The sequence below is a fragment of the Balaenoptera ricei genome, chromosome 17 (genome assembly GCF_028023285.1).
Source record: "Balaenoptera ricei isolate mBalRic1 chromosome 17, mBalRic1.hap2, whole genome shotgun sequence".
Taxonomy (NCBI): Eukaryota; Metazoa; Chordata; class Mammalia; order Artiodactyla; family Balaenopteridae; genus Balaenoptera; species Balaenoptera ricei.
In genome coordinates this window covers 15,243,778-15,267,271 of record NC_082655.1, presented here as the reverse complement: position 1 = coordinate 15,267,271, position 23,494 = coordinate 15,243,778, and the positions used below count along the sequence as shown (strand labels likewise).

Genomic DNA, 23,494 nt, shown 5'->3' with positions numbered 1-23,494 from the left:
TCCCCTCACTGATTTCAAAAGCATATAGCTTTAACAAGAAGATGTTGCCGTATTTTCTATTTCATATGAAATGATATATTAACAAGCACAAGATGAGGCAATAATAATAGCCCCTTAGAGCACATCAGCATTAGATCTTGGTTTTTAAGCAGTTTTATTGAGACATAATTTGTATACCATAAAATTCACCATTTTTAGGTGTATAAGTCATCGATTTTTCAGTAAATTTAGAGTTATGCAAACACCACCACAATCCCATTTTAGAACATTTCCATCACCCCAAAAAGGTCCCTCATGCAGTCAACCTAGCCCCAGGAAACCACAAATCTACCTCTGTCTCTACAAATTTGCATTATCTAGACATTTCATGTAAATAGAATTATACAAACTAAGTTTTAAACTCTGTAAGGATAGGCAGTAAGCAGAATGGACTGTGGAGCCAGACTGCCTCAGATCAATTCCCTGCTCCGTCATTTATCAATACTAGCTGTGTGACTTTGGATAAGTTATTCAGCTTATCTGTGCCTCAGTTTCCTCATCGGCAAAATGGAGTAACAACACTACTTATCTCTTGGGGTTGTGAGATTTAACTGTTACCATGTACCTGGCCCGTTATTACCTTACATATAATACTTCATTTGACTCTCAAAATTCCAGTGGAAGGAGACAGAGCGGATACGAGTTTAATTTTACATACGGGAAATCAGAGGTCAGGACGCATGGCTAATAAGTGGCAACGCTACTGCATGCTTCTCTATCTGCAACACTTCCAAAACTAACCCTAATTTGCCTCTTGGGTCCATCCTATTCCATCCTTTGTCTAACGATGCTGCCGTTTTCCTAGGGATGACATGCTTCTACTTACCGAAGCTGGGACTGTAGCTTTCCGGCTTTGTTTATGAAATCTTCCCAAACTGGATAGCTCCCCTACAACAAAACAAAGCCATACGTCAGTAAGCCACGCTGTGATAGACATCTGATGAAGACATTGACAGCACACTCAATTCCAATTATACAGGAAACACTCTATATATGCTCTCTTCCTTGGCAGTCTATGACATGTTGCCCAGATTACTGTACATACAAGTGTATTGGCTCAGAAATGGGTTGTGAATGTGCTCAGTCCCTGTGATCCTGTAAATACTACAGATACCAAGTGGAACAAGTTTGGCAGAATCTAAGCCATACATGGATGTATCACTTTTTTGAGTCAACAGATGGGTGGGTCCAAATTCAAGATATGTAGACCATTTAAGGCTCTACCCTGAACCACCTGATCATGGCTCTGGCTGTTCTCACCCTTATTCCAGAAGGCAGGGAAGGGGGAACCAGAGTGACTGGGGCTCCTCTCCGGGACAGGAGACTATTGGGAAGCATTAGTAGACTAGCAGAATCTCGCGGTTGGGAAGTTACCTAAATACAGCTGCTCAGCTGATGGCTTGAGCCCAGCACCTACAAACAACATGGTTACAGGTGGTTCCGCAGCACATTGCAGCTAACAGGGAACTCATCACCCTCCACGGCAGCCTACCTACATCAGCCACCCTGTCCTTTAGGTCCACGCAGCCCTAGTTCTAACCTTCTAGGGATCCACAGAGTTAAGACCAATCCTGCTTCCACACACATCTTTTCAAAGAACGGAGAATAAGCAGCACATTCATCCACAGCTTTCCTTCCTTCAGCTCCCGGATGGAATTCTGTGTCTACACGGGCCCCTGCCTCACATCCCCACAGCATCTTGGGGACACTCCATCACATGTCTCTACTTTTCTTCTAAGTATGGTGCTCAGACACGAACTCAAAACTGCAGGTGCAATTCTGATGGGGGCAAACTAGAGGGGGGCGGTTACAGCTGCAGGCTAGAATGTGAATGTTACGAACCTTGACAAGGTAAAAATAACATATGACACCTCTTGATTTTGTCATTAAGGAGAGGGGATGGAGAAACTATAATGAAGTTAATCATCTCATCTTTTATTATAGAAGCCCCATCAAAATAGTCTAAAACTGAAACTGACCTAAAACATAATAATTTCACCTTCCTAATGGTTTTAATAATCTTTCTCTCTTATGCTTAGGAGCACAGTTTCTCTACCTTGCCACTACTGACATTCTGAGCCAGATAATTCTTTCTTTCTTTCTTTTGCTGGGGTGGGGGGCAGGGGAGGGGTTCCTGTACATTGCAGGGTGTTTAGCAGGATCCCTGACCTCTATTCACCAGATGTCAGGAACATTCACAGATGCCACTGGATGTGACAAAATGTCTCCAGACACTGCCAGATGTCTCCTACAGGGCAAAATCACCCCCAGTTAAGAACCACTGCCTTGAGAGGAATGTCTGAGAAACTGATTTCTTCTAGAGAAGAAACAGTTATCTGAAGTTCAGCAATTTCTTCAGTATTACTTCACTTCAGTTTCAATTCTTCTGTTAACTGAAAGTAAAATTAAATATATTTTTATTTTGAAAATATCTTGCATAGAACATGTTAATAAAAGTGCCCATTTATACATTTCACGAGCTATCAAGTCTGTCTGAAAATGTGCACAGAGACATCTGGAAAACCGTCTACCAAATATTATAATGGAATATTTCTGGGAGCTAAGATTTGGACCAATGTGTTGTTTTCTTGTTTGTACTTTCCTCCATGGCCATAGTTTTGTTTTGTTTTGTTTTTTTTAAATAAGGGTCATGTATCATTTTTATAAAAACAATGAAGTCATTACATTAAAAAAATTTAAGATCAAATTAGCATTTCTGGCAACAACAGCACCGTGAATTTACAATCCACCCAAACCCTAAAGTCTGTTTCATGCATGCTGCTAGATCACAACCATCAATTCTGCATTTGGGCATTTGGGACCTGCTTGGCCCAAATGCAGGTGCTGGATTTATTCCTTCAAGCAGCGATGTGCTCCCTATGGGACACTGAGCTGCACCAGGCCAGGGATTCTGTCTGACTGGCTCCTGGCAGAAGTCCTTTTGGCAGCTACATCTGAGCTATTGACAGCTACATCTGAGCTATTGACACCAACACCCATGCACAGGTCCTGTCATCATCTGCTAAACCACTTAGCCTCCATCCCATCTTTGTGCCCCAGGGGGTCTGTTCAACCCAAAAGCATAACTTTATTTGTGTTGAATGAAAGCTTGTGAGGGCTCAGGCTACCTTTCCAGGCCCATCAAGACACTGTGGGGAATCCCAAGTATAGTACCTAATATATTTACCATTTTCTTATCAAGTCCAGGTATGAACACGCCTTCTACATCTACATCCAAGTAATTAAGGGTAAAGGCTGAGATCAGAGTCCTCTGGCTGGTCACTAGAGATCTCTGTCCAGATGGAAATCAGTTAAGCATCCTTAAGAGCACGAGAGTACAACTAACCAATTACAGCCTCATCTAGCCATCCCTTCTCTTTCTGGTCCACAAGACAGTATGAGAAGCTTTATGAAAAGCCTGAGGATGTTCAGAGACACGGACCATCAACTTCTAGCCAAAGGAACCACCATCGCTGATCTGCACACGGGACACGGGAGCCAGGTCCTCCTCTCCCCAGCAGCAGCCACTCCCATCCACGGAACCCCTGGAGAAGGTCACTGAGATGATTCATAATATTTCTTAAGAAAAAGGTGAGGGGCTCCCCTGGTGGCTCAGTGGTTAAGAATCCGCCTGCCAAAGCAGGGGACACGGGTTCGAGCCCTGGTCCGGGAAGATCCCACATGCCTCGGAGCAACTAAGCCCATGCGCCACAACTACTGAGCCTGCGCTCTAGAGCCCCCGAGCCACAACTACTGAGCCCAAGTGCCACAACTACTGAAGCCTGCGTGCCCAGAGCCCGTGCTCCACAACAAGAGAAGCCACCGCAATGAGAACAAGAGAAGCCACAGCAATGAGAAGCCCGCGCACCACAATGAAGAGTAGCCCCCCGCTCGCTGCAACTAGAGAAAGCCCGCGTGCAGCAACAAAAACCCAATGCAGCCAAAAATAAATTAATTAATTAAATAAATTAAGAAAGAAAAAGGTGAGGCACATTCACTGAAAACACACCAGAATGGCAAAAGGCCTGCGCAGGGAGCCCCAAATCCTGAGTTCTCGCCACAGCCCTGGCAGTAAATTATGGGGGGTAAGTCACTTGACCTCTCAGGCCAGTTTCTTATAATGATCAACAAAAAAGATGCATAACTCCATCACTGTTATTGAACACTGACATCACGGAACACTGAAAGAATGTTGGGAAGGAATAAGGAACACAAACTCCAGGGGCCCATCTCCTGGCTAGAATCCTAGCTTTCCCGTCTGCCATGGGACATCGGGCAGGTCATCCGACCTCTGCCTGGGTAAGTCACCACTGCCCAGGGTTGGTATGAGGAAGAAATGAAGTCAGACATCTAAAGGGCTCAGAGCAGTGCCAGGCACTCAGTAAGTGTTCAATAACCTTTGACAGGATTGATCCAAGCGTCTGCAGGCTCCCAGGAATCTCCTTCGGGATGCTGGGAGAGATGTTTAAAACTCTCAAGGTCAGATGGTCCACCCAGGCTGGGATCCCTAATTCTTACTCCTAAGTACAGTTCAGACTGTGCATCTCGCTATGAGTTCACCATAGTTAAAGCAGACACAGAGCAAGGCAGTGGGACACACAGTGTCAATGTCTCTGCCGTTCCCAAGTACATGGCAGGTGGAGTACTTAAACCGCAGATGAATGTGCCTGAAAACAGCTGCTCAAACCACTTTAAAAACGACTTATCTGCCCCCATTGGGAGCCTCATTCCAGTCTTTACCAAATTAGCAACAAAAGGAGGGTCCCCGCTCCAGTTAGGGGGTACAGCACCCAGCTCTCCGCCTACGAACACCCACTCAGCCAGAAGAAGGCTGCCAACCGCAGCTCTCTCCCCACTTGATGATATTTGACAGTCTCTCAAAGAGTGTCAGGCCCACCTGTTTTAGGCAATATATAATTTAATGGATTCTTTAAAAAAAAAAAAAAAAAGAACTTCTAAGAACAGAAGACAAAAACCTCCTTGTTGAGAAATTTTTTTTAAGTGTATAAATGTTATTAAAATTTAAAGGCAAGGTGATGTTGGGTTGTTTCAGATTTTTTTTTTTAAAGTTTCTTTCAAGGAAAAACAAAAAGTTTCTACCCACCTGAAAGTTTTACTACAAAAATTCAAAAGCTTGGAGGAAGTGAGGAAGGAGGGAGAAGGCACTCGTAGGAAGATAAAAAGGTAATTGAGAGAAAAAGCGCTGGGTTGTTCTAGACGACAAGGCTGGGTAAAGGGGAGCAGACTCAAATTTCAGAAGAAATTTGCCAGTCGAGACACTGTGTGCGCTGAGAACCCTTTTAGAAAGCAAGTCAATGTGGTCCTTAATTTTCTAATCTGCACCGCCCACCAAGAAGTCCCAGAAAGCTGTCTCCTGAGGCTGTGTGTCTGGCGGGCGCTATTCACCATGCATCCCCAGAGCTATGAGAAAGCCTCAACACAGACCCCACTGCGGAGTTCACCCGAGAACACGGAAAGGTTTCACAGCTTTCCAGACATACCAAAGTCAACGAAAATAAGACTCCCACTGAGCGCCTGGGTTCTGCCAAGTGCAAAGTCACAGGTGAAGGGAAACAGGCTCTCCTCCCTCTGGAACCCCCTGAATTTCTTTGGAGAGGGGGGCAGGGAGGTTGTGAAGCCCTGGCAGTTTGCTGAGAATAGAACTCAGATCACACAGGGTTCTGGGAGAATGGAAGAGTTCCCCGTCAAAGCTGGTGTGTTTACAAGCACGTGGAGGACTCTGCATCAAGCTGCCTGACCGTCTCCACTTCCCTACAGGGAGAGAGATGGGGCTTCCCCGAAGACGGGCTCTAACTCTGCAGCCACCAGACGGGGCGCCCACCACACAGCCCCCCCTGAAGGCTGTTCTCTCTTCTAACCTCCAGGGGGATTCAGCAATCTGGAAAACTCCTACTCAGCCGTCACCACCCAGCTCAAATGTCACCTTTTGCAGAGTATCCTGGGACCCACCTGCTTCCCTCATATCATGCAGTTAGCCATCTCTGAGCCTGAGTCTCCCCCGCTGAACTGTGGGCTCGAGGACAGAAAAATGGAGGGAGGAAGGAAAAGCATTTCCGGTAAGAGGAACAAAGACAGGGAAGCAGAAACAGCGCAAGTGGGCTCCTCCAAGGGACACTGGAGTGGCACATATATGCTGGGAGAAGCAGGAGATGGAAGGACGGACAAGGTGACCATGGGCGGCCATCCAGGGCAAGATCCAGGGTTGAACTACAAATGGGGCCTTCATCCAGATGGCGAGTGACATAAATCCCAAACCAGCATGGTGACAAGAGAACCTGGCTACCGCATCACATACCTGACGGCAGCCTGGTCCCTTGGGGAAGTGGGCAGGAGAATGAAGTTACTCTCTTACTTCTGAGGGAGAAAGACCACCTGATCTCCGTCGACTCCCCAAGAGTGTGGTGGCCACCTAAGCAAATATGCAGGTGGCCTGCCCTGCCTCGCCTCCAGGTTGAGCTCCAAGAACACCCCCGAGTTCCTGTCCTCTCCTCTGCTTTCCCCACAGCCAGACGGCTGGGCAGCCCACCTGCCTGACCCGAGTACAGGGCTCAGCCAGTGGTCATGCTGACTTGGGGCTCTCTTTTGCTTTGCTTTGTTTTGTATTAAACAGAGGCCTGGGACGGCATCCCACACACAGCACAGAAGAATAAACTGTGTGTAACTCATCAGCCCGGCTGGTTAACGATGCCCCATAAATAATGCAGCAACTGCCTCTCCCAGCCCCGCCCGCTGTGACAGCAGAACCTCAGGGGACAGCTGAGGGAATTAGACACCAGTGCTGCCACTCGGGGATCAGAGAAGAGCCGGGAGCCTTGGTTAGAGAAGGGACCGTTTGAGAGGAGCCAGAGACTGGAGGGGACGCTCACGAGGAGGTAGAATTCGGCTCAGCTGAGAATGAAACAGGGACCAGCGCCGACAGGCTATAGGGAGTCGGGTTCCAGCTCAAAAGTTCCAGACAGAGGCTGGCTCACCAGTGGTTATGGCTGATGAGAATCCAAGTGTTGGATATACGACTGGACAGGTCATCTCCCAAGCCCTTCTCTTCACCTTGACAAGCATCACTGTCACCACCATCATCATTAAGCATCACCATGTTCTAAACAGTTGTTAGATGCCCGATACATACATCAGCGTTTCTCCAATGTTAACTTTCATATCCATCACCTGGGGATCTTGCAGAAACGCAGGTCCTGATTCCCTTGGTCTGAGATGGGGCCTGTGTGTTGCCTGTTTGATCTGAGTAATGCCGAGGCTGCTGGTCCACAGACCACACTCGGAGGAGCACAGCTTGATACACACACTTACTACGTGTTCACGAAAACCCAGTGAGGCAGGTGCTGCTAATTATCTCACAGCTGAAGAAACCAAGGACCAGGAAGGTTGCGTCCTAGTGGTCTAGGCTGAAACTTGATCCTAAATCTGCCCGACTTTGTGGCCCAAGCACTGCCCTGATTCTGCGACGTGCAAGCAGCAAGATGCACAGACCCAGCCTCCCGGCCCAGTCCCAGGGCTGCAGAAAGCCGCTCAGTAGGCAGGCTGGGTCCTGCTTTATACTGGGTTCAGTAGGAGCCCAGACAAAGTAAAGTGGAGAGCAAGGGCTCCAAACACATAAACCCCGATTACAACTGCAAAGGCGCTGGACAAGCTGTAATGTCGACCTAGGAATGGTCAAGATTCTCAACCATGTGAAAAAGAAAACACAAAACAAAGAAAAGCTCTTTGTGCAAAAAACGTCTGATAGAAATGCACGGGAAATGTTCAGTCACCATCATTAGCGGTGTGATTATGGATAATTCTGTTAAGTCTTCAGGTTTCCTGTGGATACCAGAACTGATCTGCTTCTACCAGGAGGTCGGACAGCCTGTCTGGAGCATCTCTATAGGCTGCTGCCACCAGCCCTGCCACCGGGTCCCTCCCCAGGGTGAGTGTGAGGAACGCAGTCCACATCATCCCTCTCCTTCTTCTAGGGTCACCCCTTAGTGACCTCAGGCTTCAGGGAAACGAAAAGCAAAGCTTCAAGAAGAAGTTTCTGACCAAAGCAGGAGTGCCTCTGGACTCCATGCTTCTTGAAGCACAAGGCAGGAATCTGCAGCTTCCATAAGTGGGTGCCTGTCACAGCTCTGTCCCCAAAGCCATCTTTCCCCACCCCAACCTACAAGATGAAGGGCGCCCAAGATCCTCTGATGAAAGGCGCTAAGTAAGCCCATCCATCATAAAAACCATTCCTGGGCTTTTATTTTCTGATTGGGGCTTGCCTAATCCACTAATTACCCGTGTCCATCAAGTGGATGGCAGCCACTCGGATAATCAGTGGTTGCCTCCTTGCACGCCCACCCTCACCCACCTACTCAAGCTCACCAGCAATAAATATGCCTGTGAAAAGGACCTTACGGCTCTGTGCACACTTCGTGGGCACTGCCACCTTCCACTAAACAGATTTCCCCTTCCACTGAACTCCACAAGCCCCAAATCCCAGCCGGGCTATTAGGAATGACACCCGGGTGGGTACCACGAAAAAGGGCTGTGTTTGTTACTTCTATAGTCACTGCCCTTTTTTAGTGTCTTTCCACTGAATGTCCTTCTCTTTGCCTGGATAGAGGGCCCTGATGGGCAGTCTAATCCAGTGTCTAAAAGGATCAGTGTGGTCTAGTGGGTGGAGTCAGGCTGCCCAACTTCAGATCTCCCCACTGGGGACCCTAAGTGACTCAGTTATCCATTGCCGCTCGTCTTCATCTGTAAATGATACCCACGGTAGTTCCCACCTCAAAGGATGGTAACGAGAGTAAGTGAAAGAATACGAGGGCAGATAAAGATGACTAGCACTTAGAACTCCAGAAATGCCAGCAACTGCTATTTTAATGAGTCAACATACAAGGCCAGCCACCCTGACTCGGACATTTAATGAGCACCTACTATGCACAGGCACCGGGTGGGGATTAAAACAGGCCAGAGTGTTGAGGAATGCTGCTGTGTAAGCCACCAATCCCAAAGCCTTCGGAGAGCGCCACACTCCAGATATAAAGCACTGGAAGGTGGGGTTGGTGCAAATTTCTGGAGGGGGGTGATTCCTCACCGAGGCCTTAAAGGACAAAAGGGAATTTTCTGGGCCAAGAGGAAGGAAAGAAAGAAGGACAGGAGGAAGCATTCCCTGCAGAAGAAAGAGAATTAGCAAAGGATAGGAAGTATAGAAGCCTATGCTACATTCAGACATGAGAGTCATTTTGTTCCCCTGGAACACATCCCAGGAGGGTGTGATCTGGGGGGCGGGGATGGGGTGGGAAGAGCAGGGAGATCCTTCCTACTCACCTCATGAGCTGCAGAGGAGGCTCTTGGTGGCTCAGGGTGGCCCAAGAGCCACCCCCACTTCTACTTACTCATGGTACACTCCCCGCACGACCTCCCAGAGACTCACCACTGGGGAATGTCTGCTAAAACTGCAGATGCCTGAGCCCCACCCCAGATCTGCACAATCAGAATCTCTGGGGGTGGGGCCCAGGGGTCTGCATTTAACACATTCCCCAGGGGACACTCATGCTCTGATGGCTACAATCACATACAGATTTGAGAATTATCGCTCTAGATAAGATGCCACAACCCTCTGAAGTCTTGGATGCTGTGGCCTCTGCAATTTCTCTGTCCTGATGTTCAGACCTTGCTCCTTCAGAAGTAATCGCTGGTGATAAGCACTTGCACATGGGAATGTGAACTGATACACATTTTCTGAAAGGCATTTGGCAATGGGTTTCAAGAGCCATGAAAGTATGTACCTTTGACCCAGGATAAATCCTTCTGGGGAAACCACCAGTGTAAATCAATGTGTAGCTACAAGGATATATTCACTGGAGTGCTGCTTATAATTAGTGAAAAACTGGACACAGCCTAATCACAAATCAGTATGTAACTGGCTCCCACCTCAGGGCCTTTGCACATGTTCTTCCCTTGTCTGGAACATTCATTATTTCTCTAATATCCACATACTTCATAAGCTGTTGCTCAAATGTCAAATGCTTCTCTGTGAGGCCTTCCTTATTTAAAAACTGCCACACTGGGCCTGCTTTATTTTTTCCCATTGCACATATCCTTCTAAAATATAACACAATTTACTTATTCAGTCTGTCTGTCCCAGACCCCCACCCCCTCTCCACTAGAATGTAAGTTCCAAGAGGGCAGAGATTTGCGTCCATTTTACTTACTGCTGTATCCCTAGCACTTAACACAGAACTTGGCACATGGCAGGTCCTCAAATACGTGTCAACTAAATGAATTAACTACAAACAAACAAAACAATGGACCACCACACAGCCATTAAAACTGACCTGGCTTCTAATTACATGCACAGAAAGCACAAGTGAAAAGCTAAGTGGAAAAAGAAACTTCTGGCAGGGCACAGGCCGCAAGAGCCTTCATCTAAACGTGTGTCCATAACCCACTTTGTAATCAAGTGGTTATGGGTGACTTTTATTTTTTACTTACTTGAGGTTTTAGTTTTCCTTTCATTAACTTTCTATTACTTGCATAATCTTGGAGAAGTAATCCCTCATGAAATGCTCTCAAAACATTTGCTAATGCTTTATGCTAAATGTAGAGGAAAGCTCTCTCCTTGGTGATTTAATTAGGGTGTCCCTAATTAAGGCCGGCACAACATCAAAGAGGACAGGTTCCAGGGGACCCTTGCTTCAGGTCTACTCCTGGTTGCAAGATGACCCCCGTCGCCCAGCAGCAGCTCAGAGCCTCCCAGTGCCCGGACGCCAAGGGCCTGGCCATCAGCTAGCTACTCCTGGCCCTGCTCCCCGCTACTTGCTTCCTATTGGGGTGCTTCATCCAATTATCCAGGCCCCAGATCACATCCTGCTGGAGAGCTGGCTTTGAAGGTTCAGTAAACAATCACTTCAAAACAAAGAGGGACCATTAAACCAAACTCAAAGACTTCCTTAATGGCCTCCTGCTCAGCTGCCAGAGCTGCCGGCCGGGCTGGGGCAAGCCGGGCCTCAGAAGCGAAACTGAGGTCTCCCTGTGAACTAATCTCGAAGCCTTTCCAGCCTCCTACTACACACAGCCCCCTTTCCTGAGGTGCAGTCCTGTAGGTTGCAGAGCCATTACTGGGGCGACCCTGACAGAGGGGGTTTCTCCAGCAAAACAAACATGTGTCATGTGGTTGTCACCTCGGACAACTGTGTCAGACCCTTGGGAACCACACCCCGCCTGCCCCCCACATACTTTCCTCTGCTGACTAATCAGCGGCCCCTGGCTGAGTCCACCGCCCAACAACTTCATGTCGCTGGCCGGTCCAACTCCTCTTGAAATAAAGGGAGGCCTCCTGAGCCTCCTGAAGCAGCTCAGAGGACAGCCTAGATTTTTCTTGCTTTTTCTGGTTCATCCTGAGTCCTAAAGCTATAGGTAGAATAATCTTCAAAGCAATTGATAACATACACCCATTATGGAATCTGAAAAGGAAATCCTAAAATGCTGTGAGACACAGCTCAGCACCGTGGATTAAGGGCACAGACTCTGGAGCCAGACTACCTGGGCTCAACTCCCAGTTGTACCTCTCGATAGTTTTAAGATGGGGGCAAATGGCTTAACTGTTCTGCGCCTCAGTTTCCCCATCTGTAAAATGGGAATTATAGCAGTAAGTCCCTCACTGATAGATGGACTAGTATTGAATAACTACGTCATTGGGTTGTTGGGAGGATTAAGAGTCTTTGTAAAGCACTAGAATAGTGCCTGGTTGTACCATAAAAATGCTTGTTAAATAAGTAAAATAAAACTCAGGTCTCAGCTTGGGGGTCACCTGTATCAAAAGCCTCCCCCTGATTCTGTCCTCCTACTCCAAATGAGAATCAGAGGGCTTCCCCAGGCCCCCGTCAAAATCTTGTGCTGACATCTCTCATGGCACAGATCACACTGATTTCTAGTTACTTGTCTGTTCCTCCCCTAGACTAAACAATTTTCGGGCAAGGTCATAGGTGTATCTCTAATCCCCAGCAGTGCCTGGCACAGAGCAGTCATCATATTTGTTGAATATGTGTACTGTGTTCTCTCAAATTATTTACAAGCTGAAAGCTGAAAAGCATTTCACTCTTGTCTTTATTGCATTATCAAAGCGAAGATATAGGTTTCTTATATTTTCTGAAACATCTGAGTGCTGCTGTCAGCAGGGTACTCTGCTGGAAATTACTAGGGTGGCTCAGATAGATACATAAGAGAGTTTTATTCAGCATTCATTTTGTGCTAAGCCCTTTACATATATTTTCTCTTTTAATCCTCCACAACTTTAATAGGAGAGTATTACTCTACCCATTTTAAAGGTAAGAAAATTAAGTCTCAAGGAACAAGAGTAACTTGCCCAGAGTAATAGAGCTAGGAAGTGGCAGAGCCAGGCTTCAAAGCCCAAGGGCAACCACTTAAGGTAGAAGGTAATAAGTACTAGGTAGAATCAACATGAACTTGGAAAAATGCCCAAGGGCATCTGACCTGGTAGGCAGAGGAGGGTACAGAAATGAGGTAACTTTCTGGTGAGGCCTTGAAGGATGAGAAAGATTTCAATAATGCCAAAAACGGCAGAGAAGCTCTTCCAAGCGGGACAAACAGCAACAATGAGTAGCACAGGATGTGTTCAAAGAACCCAGGGAATCCAGGCTGGGAGACACTGGGCACAGAGCAGGCCACTCTGCTGGGCCAAGTCACAGGTGGCCCATAATCAGCAACTAGGCAGGTAGGAAGAACCCAAATATGGCCAAGTCTTGGGAAGGGACAGAAGCCAGTACAAAGCTGCTGCTAAAAGGCAGACTAGAGGCAAATGAGGCACTTCTCCTGGTAGTCACTCCAGAAAAAGAAGGGGTGACTCAAACAAGGTGAACAGAAAAAGATGGCCCTTATGAAGCAACTCAGTCTCCCCATACACTGGTGTAAACATCTCTACAAGGTTTTTTTTTTTTTACGCATTAAATTAAACACCCTGAGGACCTCAGCCAGGTACCCAGCCCTTCCCTGCCTTTATATACAGACAGAGGGTTTGCAAATAGAGAAATGCCAATAGGCCCTGCTGAGCCAGATGAGGTTATAATGAACTCAGCAGTGATTTACTTAGCAAGAAAAAAAAAACTCAACTTCTCCATTTCCTGCAACTTCACTGCAAGCTCTAAATACAGCTCAGTAAAGGGTGGGGTCATGTTTGCCCTAAGAAGTGGTGGAGATAATTACTGATTTCAAAACTTCAGCATACTTCATTCCCAAATCTGCAAGACAGAAGAACAACAGCAGCTAACATGTGAGTGCATGTATCCAGGCACTGTGCGAAACCCTTTACAAGTACCATCTCATTTCAGAATCCCCCCAACAACCCTATAAGATGGGTACTTTATGAGACCCATTTTACAGAAAAGGAAAATGAGGCTCAGAGAGATGAAGAAATTTGCCCACAGGATTTAAAACCAGACCTCTCTGACTCCAAGCTCAGCAGTAGCTCCAAAATTTCTACAGGAGGGGTTTAGGGGCAGTGATGTGGCCAGGAGGAAATAGAATGTGGGCAGGAAGCTGTGTGGCCGAGCAAGCACACTGTTTTTACTTAGGTGGTATGTTATAGATCTGCACTGTCCAATATGGTAGCCACTAGTCACATATGACTATTTAAACTTAAACAAATTACAAGTAAATAAAATTTAAAAATCAGTTCCTCGGTTGCACTAGCCACACTTCAAGTGCTCAAAAGTCACATGTGGCTAGTGGCTAATGTATCTGACAATTTCCATGACTGTAGAAAATCATGTTGGACAGGACTATTACAGATCAACTAAAAACAGCCAAGGATTCTAAAGGTGATTTTTCTCTTGTTATTTTCCAATTTGTTCACTTCAACGTTGTTTCACTATAAATTTATTCTTATTTTTATTAACTGTAGTAAATACACATAAAATTTACCATCCTGAAGCCCAGTAGTGTTAAGCATATTCTCATTGCTGTGTGACCACGTAAAGATGCTTTTACTCAGACTTAGGCAAGATCGAGAAAACACGCTGAGGGTGCTTAAACTGTGTATAGCTGGGGGTGCTTTTAAAAATCCTAATGTCCAGGATGTACTCCAGAAGCACTGAATCAGACCCTCTGAGGAATAGGGTCCAGGCATCAGTGTCTTATGGCTCCCAGGGAATTCAATGCGCTCATCCCTGTGACCACGCCCATTCTACCAAAACGGGCACACCTGCCCAGAACTGCCTCTTCCTCCTCCAGCCAGACCCACTCCTCCGGGACCCTGGAGACCCCTGTCTGTGGGAGGTGGCAGGGAAGGGAGGCCCAGGCAAAAGCTGCCATCCACCAAACCCGTCATCCACCTCCAAGATTCGGGAGGTGGCTGGTGCTGACCAAGCTAATACTTTCACTGCTGTCCAAATTCTTCGAGGGGAAGAAAGCAAATACAAAAACACACAGCTCAAAAGGCACCCCATTGATTTTTTTTTTCCACCCACTTAAACTAGACAGGAAAAGAAAAACCACTTAGAAACTATGACCAAGGTCGTATATGCCAAGAAATCAGCACAGAAAGGAGGTTTTTTGGCAATTCCATCAACTTCCCCAAACACAGTCTTGCAATGGCTCAATCGACTCAACCCAACTCGAGGGTGACCGGGAAATAATTAAATACGGAAAGCCCTTTTACAAGAGTGTTCCAGGGCTGGACACAAAATGAGTTCAAGGCAAGGAGTTCTCTTTGAGGAGTCACTGAACTCCGGGTGAACTTATTTAATTCATATAATTAGGGGGACAGATGGGCATAGTCACCCAACCTTAGGGACCAATGGGCTCCCCAGATATACAAAGGCAGCCCTCTGGCCAGTCACGGAGAAGACTGCAGGTGCTTTGTATGGGGACAAGGACAGAAGCCAAGGATGGAGGTGACTTTCCTCTCTGCGCACCCAGGGGAAGGAGAGGAGAGGGGAAAGGCAGGTTGTCTGTCAGAGAAGATTGGTAAGTGGGAGAAGGAAGGAAGCCACAATATGTCGATACATCACAAATTAAACCATTTCCACAAAAGTGACAGCCAGATGGGAGCTGCGCACCACCCCCACCCCCAGAGTTCTCCCAGCATCTCAGCTCAGGCTCACACCTCCAGGCTGCAGGCACAGAGATGTGACCTTGATTCCTTCCTTGGGCCTCCTGCAAGACTCAGGCAAGTGAAATGCTGTGGAAATAAATCCACAGCCCCCTCTCTACCTTAGGCATGCTCTAAAGAGCTCCAGCTTTAAGGTCAAATAAACCAAGGTCTGAATGCCAGCCCACCTCACCACGGCATTAAACGAATTACCGACTCTCTTCAAGCCTCAGTGTTCTCATCTGTAAAGTGGGGATGATGGTGAGGATGACGGGAAATCCTGGCACACAGTAGATTCTCACCGAGTCCCTTGCTGCCCCCTCTTCACTACATGCAATGATTACAGAGCACCTACCACGGACCAGGTGGCACCAAGAGCATCTTAAATTGGGAAGCGGCAGACGACACAGCCCCATACCAAGGTCTTCCCTAGGCTAAGGGGGGGGGGGGGAATTAATAATGCGTGGGCTGCTCTGGAATCAACGCCGGGTGGATTTTGGTTTTGCTTTTGGAGGGGGGTTGTATATGCATACGTGTATATGTGTGTGTGTGTGTGTGTGTGTGTGTGTGTGTCACGGGCGCACACACGTGCGCGCGCGTGACACACACTCAGATGCAACCTTCTGCAGTCTCCAGCTCATTCGAGGGAGAACCTTGGCAGTCAAATACAATGGGCTTCCTCAATGCTCATCCAATTAATTTATTCCATTTGTCTCTCTGGTTTGCTACTTAATAAGGCCCAATCGGCAGTGCAATCTGCAAATCTGAGTTAAACGGCTTCAGGCATCAGTCAGTTCCGTTTCAGGAGTCCCAAATGCATACTGTCTGCTGTCCTAGGCAGCTGAATCTGTCCTTTGGCTTTTGTTTGGTTCAGGGAGAGGTATTTCTTTGTTTTTGCAAAGGTGTGGGTTTTGCAAAGGTGTGGGTTTTAGGGGAAAGTGTCCTGAAGGCAGTTCCAAGAAGTAATGGCAAACTCAAAATGATCTCATTTTTCCATACCCGATCTGAACATCTAAATGGTCTTGCTACAGAAGGAATCTGGCCAGCTCTCGACCGTCCCTAGGAAGATGGAAAAAGCCTAGATGAAAATTACAGATAAAGCACCTAATGGATCAATAGTTTCAACCTTTTCACCCTCCAAGCGTTTTAACAACCTCAAGTGAGCTGGCCAAATTGACAGACATTGTTTTAACTTTTTCCTTTTCCCTCCCTCAAGAGGCAAAAGAGTTCGAAGGCCAAGAGGTCAGCAGCAGAGTGTGGGTGGGACATACTTGTACTAAAAAATTGTTCACTGTTTCTCTGAAATTCAAATTTAACTGGGAATCCTGTATCTTGGCTTGCTGATACCAAGCTCGGTGCTTGCAATGTCACTGAGTTCACGTTACTCTCAGAAAGAACTAAGTGATAGCTGAACCGGGCAAAATTCAAACTCAGCCTACCTTCCATGCAAACCGTGACTAGGAATGGCCTTCTCTCTCCATCTGGGGCATTACCAACTAGGATCTTAGAACGTAAACGTTCACAGCATCAAACAACAAGTTCTAAACAATTTGGTTAAATATGACATACAAGGGATTTTCCCCACAGAGACACTCAAGCCAAGACCAAAAAAAATGACTTCTTTCCAAACCTCGACAACAAGATTTGCACCTAAAAGCCCCCAAAGATTGATCTACAGAGAATAGGCCCTAAATCTCTGAATAGGCACCATTCTGGGCAGTTCCCTGCTGCTGGTTTTATGACATCTTCACTTCTCCTTCTTCTCCCACAGGCCTAAACTGAGGAAGCTGTAAAAGCCTGGACAAACACAGCCATTTGCTAAGAGAAAAGGCAACATGGGGCCCATCTGTACTTTACAAGGGCTTTGCTTGTCTACCTTTGTGTGTCACCGTTTACAGAGCAGCCCGCCTCCCTCAGAGCACCTGGCCACTGGTGGAGGCCATGGCTGGGTTTTCACTATCTTCCTAGAGAAAACCCCTTTTTTTTTTTTTTTTTGAAAAGTCAAAAGGAAGGCCTGCAGGGGATGACCGATGCCCCTCCCCAGGTTGGACTACCAGCCCTTCCTGCCATATTGAATTGAACTGGACAAGCAACTCTCCAAGGGCAGCCCTTGTGGATCTTTGGCTCCTCATAGCCCAGCAAAAGGCCTTCCACACAGCAGGCCCTCAATAAACACCGAGGAAGTGAACCTCTTGTCTGACAGGAACCCCAAAGCCAAAGCAAAACAGTAGAGGTGAAAAAAAAACCCTGAAATCATTATCCAGTGCTGGATCCACTGCCCACATTCTTGATCTTGTGATAAGTAAGGAAAAATATCATGACATGTCTTTGAACCACAAAAGATTTCCATGGAATTCAAGAAGTCCCTTCAGCAGGTCTAATTTTAGGCAGAACTTAGGAGAGAGGATACTGGTGGCAAACAGAGGTGGGGGGCAGTGGAGGAAAACTGAACAAGGCCCCTATTCTGCTCGGCACAGGTGCTGGTAACAGGACACCCCTGCCTAAAGTGAGACGTGGGGTGGAGAATTCAAGGTGTGCTTGGGTATTTTTTTCACCCCCAGTCACATTATACAACCCCGAACACACTCTCCAACCTAGTACAAAGTTCTCCCTGCATCAGGCCCAATGCAGCTCCTGACATGCCGATTCTTGAGCAACAAGGCTGAGGAAAATATTTGATTTTAGCGTCCAACTGTTTTTTTTTAAACTAAGTTAGTTATTAAAAGAAGACAGACATCTACAGGCTGAGCTACCCTCAAGTTTGGCCAGGGTCTTCTGGTCTTAAAAGCTCTCCAAACATCACTGAATTCTACATGCTGGTTCAATTACTTAACTAAAAAAATTTAAAAGTACAAATATCAAATCAGCATGTTGTACACCTGAAACTAATGTTATATATTAATTACAGCTCAAGTTTTAAAAAAGAAAAAGTAATGGCACAAATCTGCTGTTTGAAGCATTAGCCTGTCTTTCCCAGGACTTGGAGAGAAAGTCCAAAAAGATTCCAGGATCTCCTTAATGCAGTCAACAGTGCTTAAACATCAGAAGTCAGTCATCTGGGCTTCCACAGTCACTTCCAAGCTACCGTCCCCTAAACAAACTGGCGATGGGCCCTTGCCTCCAGCCACATGAATCCCTAGTCTCCCCTTCCCTTTGGGACCAGCTCACTCCAGACAACCTGATTTATGTGGATGGTGGAAGGGCAGCCAGTAAGCGATTTTGCACACCACCATTCATTAGTGACCACCAGAGTAGGATGGAAGAAAGGAAAAAACCACAGGGTTTCCCCTCATCAAGGAATCAATAAGTTATTTAACAGCTGCTGCAGGATCCCAATGGAAGAAAAGTGAGGGTTTCTTCACTGCACCCGACCCCCTGAAAAGGATAAAACACACACCCTGACAGCCCAGGACTTAGCCAGATGAAAGATCATTAGAAGAATGCAGAAAGAATCCTCTCCAGCTTTTCCATGTCTTGAGGTTCTTTGGTTTGGGAAGATGGATGGTGCTAGGCCTTGAAATTACTCCATTTTTTGCTGTTTTCTTTTTTTTTTTTTTCTCCAAAGAGGAAATTGACTCCCTTCCTGTGCTGCTGTACATTTTGGAGAATCAAATGCTACTTTAAAAAAAAAAAAAGTTTTCCTTACCCTTTCTCCCCCACCCCCAACAACACTTCTGAGCAAATAACCTAAAAATGTTCTGAAGATGGCATTCCAAATGGGTTTCCAACATTTCCATGTGTCCTTCATAGCAAACAGAAAGGGAACCAAAGGCATCATAAACCTATCATGGGAGTTCAAGGAAGTGAAAAGGAGGATAAGCAGGTCCTTAGAAAGACAGCCCATTTCAGATATTAAAAATTGACTTTTGTTGCTGGCAACTCCATGCGTAAGCATACTATACACTGCTTATCCTATATGCCCAAATTTTAAAATTCCCTTTTAAAATGTCACTGCCATCTACTCCACGAAGAAGCCTTTTAAAAAGAAAACTCCATGAAAACACTGTCTTAAGCATAAACAATCTTGGAAATTAGACAACCCCCCATCTCTTTTTCCTTCTTATCTCTCTATTCCCCAAAAGTCTGAAATTCTGCAGACCCCAAGGCATGTTTTCATCTTCCACTCCACTTCGCTTTAAAAATCTTTGACTGCCAAAACAAAATAAACCTTTAAAATAAATGTCTTCCCAACAGGATGTTGAACAAACCCAACTCAATTCAAAGGGAAAGAACTCAGGAACCACAAACTATAGATCCAGCACTGAAAGGGCATTAAATAAGTATTTTTAACTGGAATCTTGGGGAGGGAGAAGCATGCCACCTTAGCACCCACAAATGCCTCAGGCAGAAAGTGCTGCAGGACAGTCCCGGGATGGCAGGTAGCAAGCATTAGGGTCTACCTTCAAGTGAGTTACTTTCTGAAGGGCTTTGGGTTCAAACCTGTACATTGGAAGAACTGAGCCTAGATTCTGGATTAAGGAACAAAGAGCGAGGAAAAAACTCCAGATGTGAACACTCTGGGACTGCAGTGGGCCGATGGGTTAGGTCACTGGGTTCTTGTTTCTACAGAGGGACTGGAAACATCCATTTCTCCCCTCCAAAAAAACACAAGCAGCTCTCCCAACCCATCTCGAATTCTTCCCCTGGTGATCAGAACACACGTGTGCCTCAAACCAAATCCTGTTTGATTATAAGGCCTATAGAATTTCAGTTAACAAGAAATACCCCAGAGTCTACAGAGGGAACACCAAGCTTTGTCTCAAAAGAGCACTTCAATTATTCAATGTGGATTGGGGGCAAAGGAATGAAAGGGCTGTCTTTGAACAGGGAATAATCCATCTAATTCCAAGGGGCTGGATTAGAGGCATTCCTGGGCAAGCAGGGTCCCGCTGCAGATAAGGCTACACGAATGTCAATTTCTGACAAAAGGCACAGGCTCTGGATAAGGATTTCAAAATGGAAAAGACCAGGACGGAGGCACCTTGGAAAAAGTTCACCCCGGGTGAGGTGGCAGTTGGTTCTAAGAGGGGGAAACAGGCCATGACCGCTGAGCATTCCTTCCCAAAGTCCATCTCCGAGGCCGAACCCTCTCCAAACCTTACACTTCAACAGACAAAAGCTCCTGCAGGCGCCGAGGCAGCGGCTGAAGAGGGGCTGTCCACACCCACTCGCTGCACAGCTTTCCAAACCTGCCCACTCGTTTTGGAAGTCGAGCTTTCAATTAAACACCACCTCCCCGGATCTGTTGAGGCAAACTGGGGCTGGGCTACAGCCAAAGAGAAGCTCCCTAAATACACATGAAAAAAAATCCCCCCACCGCCCCCAATTCCCACCTCCAGCCAGCTCGCTCGTATACATTTCCTTTGGATTAGTAACACAGGGCCCTGGTCTATCTCTGTGCACAGAAAATCCACATCCAAAAGATCAGGTTCTCCCCAGTCCCACCCTTGCAGGAAAATGCCAGGGTGTTGTTCCCCGCCCCCATCACACACACGGGCGCCCGCGCGCGGGCGGACACACACACAGAGTCTCCACAATCCTTCCAAGAGAAAACCTGGAGTCTGTTTGTGTTGGGTGGCTAGGGGATACAGTTGTTTAAGGTGCCCCAGTCTGGACCTCAGGCTGGGAGCCGCAGCCAGGGGAAGTGGGGTCCCCGCAAAACTGCTCTGGGAACTTCTGCTCCGCGCCCCGGGGGAGGGCCGAGGGGAGGCACGCACGCCTTCGCCAGCTTTGGAAGAGCCTAATTAATACCTAATTTGCTCAGATCTCCCCCAGGTGGACCTGAAAGCCAGCAAGGGAGAGGGAGGTCCCTCCCAGTCTCTCGGGCCGGGGGGCTCCTTCCCACGGCTGGGAAGAGCCCCCGCCCTGTACCCCCAGGGAATCAGGTGTCCGCCCAGGCATCCAGCCTCCGCGGGTCGCGGACACTCCGTCCAGCGACAGACAATGGAAAACTTGGAGCCGGGGCCCTGGGCCCCCAGGGAAACGAGATGGTGCCGTCCCCTGGGACAATGAGCGGGGAGAGGTCAGGAGGCATCATATACCCCCAGAAAAGCCGCCCGCCCGGTGACCCAGCAGAGCCCGGAGCGGCGCCCCGGTGAGCAGGTGACAGCCGGGCCGGAGCGCTGCCGCAGGTGGCCGGAGGCCACGGCGCAGGCAAGGGCCGGGCGGCTGGCCCAGGGCGGAGGCGAAGCCCCGCGGCGAGGTCAGTGCGCGGCGGCCGCCGCCGCAGCCGCGCCCCCAGCGTCCTACCTTCATGTCGCTGATGATGGTCTGGAAGAGGCCTCCGAGCGCGCTGCATTCCTTCTCAATCACAGCCTCCATTTTCCCGGCGTCGTCAGGGACAGGACACACACTCGGGGCTGCCTGGACTGTGCGCGGGGCCGAGGATCACTCACCCCGGGAGGAATTTCAGCCTCCGAGCGACCCGCCGCCGACTCGCAGCCTCTTCTCCAAAGAGGACGAAATGCCCGAGAATCGACTGTTCTCTGCCCAAAATAAGAAAAATAATTTTAAAAGCCAAACCGCTCTGTAGGGCGCCTACATGCAGCGCTCAGCTCCTGGCCTTAAAAATGCCCGGAGAAGACTGACAATCAGGCCACCACTGGTGCCGACGACAGAAACGGCAAAGCCCATCTTGAAGCAGAGAAAACCACCCGCTGACCCAGGGCCAGCGCCATTTAAAAATGCAAGATTTTCTAATTTAATAAATGTCTTTGAAATTAAACAAACAAACAAAAAAATCGCCCAACAGCAGAGCGGGTCTGCTCGCGGAGCCCGGATCTGTTGCTCACAGCCGCGGCCGCCGCCTCCTTTTCAGTCCTGCGCGCCCGGCCCCGGCGCTCGCTCCTGCTCGGCTCCCCGGGACGTTCGCGGGGGCGCACGCGCGCTCGCGGCCGTGCGTCCGCCGCGGAGGCGCGGGGACGCCGCGCGCCCGGGCCCGTGCGTCCGCCGCACGCGGGCGGGGCTGGAAGCGCGTGCCCGCGAGGCGCGTGGGGCGCCGGCTGCAGAGAGGAGCAGGCAGGCACGCGGGCGGTGGTGAGGGGGGGGATTCAACCCCCGCGCGAGCCTCCTCCGCGAGCACCCCCCCCCCATCTCGGCCGCGGGTTGCTGAGCCGAGAGGGCGTGTCAGCACGCGGCTAGGCGAGTGCCCACCCCACAATGGCTGCGACCGCCCAGCGCGAAGGGTGCAGCCGCCGACCCCCGGGACTCGCACGGTGGCACGCTTAGCGCAGTACCTCGCAACTAGGGAGCGCTCGGTAGGGCGGGAAAACTGTCGCTGCTGCCGCTACTGCCGCTACTACTGCAGGCTTCTGAGTCGAGGCCCGTTCTGATATCAGGACTGCAGCGCCGAGTCACGATTGCAAACAGCCAAATATGTAATTAAGGAGAGTTCGGCGACGTATCCCGCAGCGGGATGCCGAGTTCAATAAAGTTGCAGGATGCTGGGACAGTGGATTGATTTTGCCATTGCAAAATAAATGACATTAGAGCTTCCGTGTACTGTTCATCAGTTTATGGAGATTGCTGACTGCCCGTGACTTTGGACGGTTGTTTTTCAGGCGCGCTGAGGGCACCGGGTGGTGGTGTCACTACAGAGAGCCCTGTTGGGAGGTTTCACCTGAAAATAGCACAAATGGGCCCAGGTTGATTTGGGGGCTGGTAGTTTATTTTCCCAGCTCCACCGCCTAACTGCACAGCCGGACCTCTCATTTAGATCAACATCAAATAGGCAAGGAGGAAGGGAATCAAATGAGCAGCTTTTTAAAGACCTTAAAACATAAGCCCCCAACTCTGGGCTGTTCCCTTGACCAGGTTCTGTGCTAGTGTCTCCTTATTCTGATGAGACTCGGAGGAGTGAGACCCAGTTCTCAAGAATTTTCCAGCCACTGGCTGCCTGGAACTAATCCAAATCCACCAGATAAAGTACAACAAGCTGGTCCTGGTTTTACTTCTTGCTGCTAGACCACAAAGAGTGCTAATCTTCTCCCAAAGCTCATTGCGCTTATGTCCCAGACCCATCTTGAAACAACTTCCCAAACACAGGGTGCAGACGACTTAGCTTCACAGCATGTGGTTTTAGAACAAAAGAAAAAGCTTAGGTATTTAGGTGTCTGCAACCCAATAAGTCCCTGGTACTCTGCTACCACCCCCAAATCCAATGCAATCTAGAGCTGTTAAAACAAGTACAGACCAAGGAGGTATAGTGTACACTGTGATGCTGGCTTACTTTGTATGACCCTTTAAAAAGGACATTGAAAAGCCAGCACCTGTTTGGGGACCAGCTGACCCTTTGAAGCACAAAGCAGGACAAAGGGAAATAGCTGGGGGTAGTAAGAAAAGAAACCA

The 23,494-nt window shown here is 48.2% G+C and overlaps 1 protein-coding gene across 12 annotated transcripts in view; it reads right to left on the bottom strand.

Moving 5' to 3' along the window:
* The window catches only part of MTSS1 (MTSS I-BAR domain containing 1), a 164,257-nt gene extending 142,237 nt beyond the window's left edge, over nt 1-22,020 (bottom strand). For 10 of the 12 annotated variants that reach the window (XM_059902140.1, XM_059902141.1, XM_059902146.1 and 7 more), the window contains exons 1-2: nt 21,398-22,020; nt 866-927 (exon numbers count right to left, since the gene is read on the bottom strand). In XM_059902140.1, coding sequence (XP_059758123.1) covers nt 866-927; nt 21,398-21,469 — 134 coding nt within the window. In that variant the 5' untranslated portion in view covers nt 21,470-22,020. The remainder of the gene's footprint in view (nt 1-865; nt 928-21,397) is intronic. The other 2 variants (XM_059902144.1, XM_059902151.1) reach the window with 1 other exon arrangement.
* Nucleotides 22,021-23,494: the final 1,474 nt, after the last annotated feature.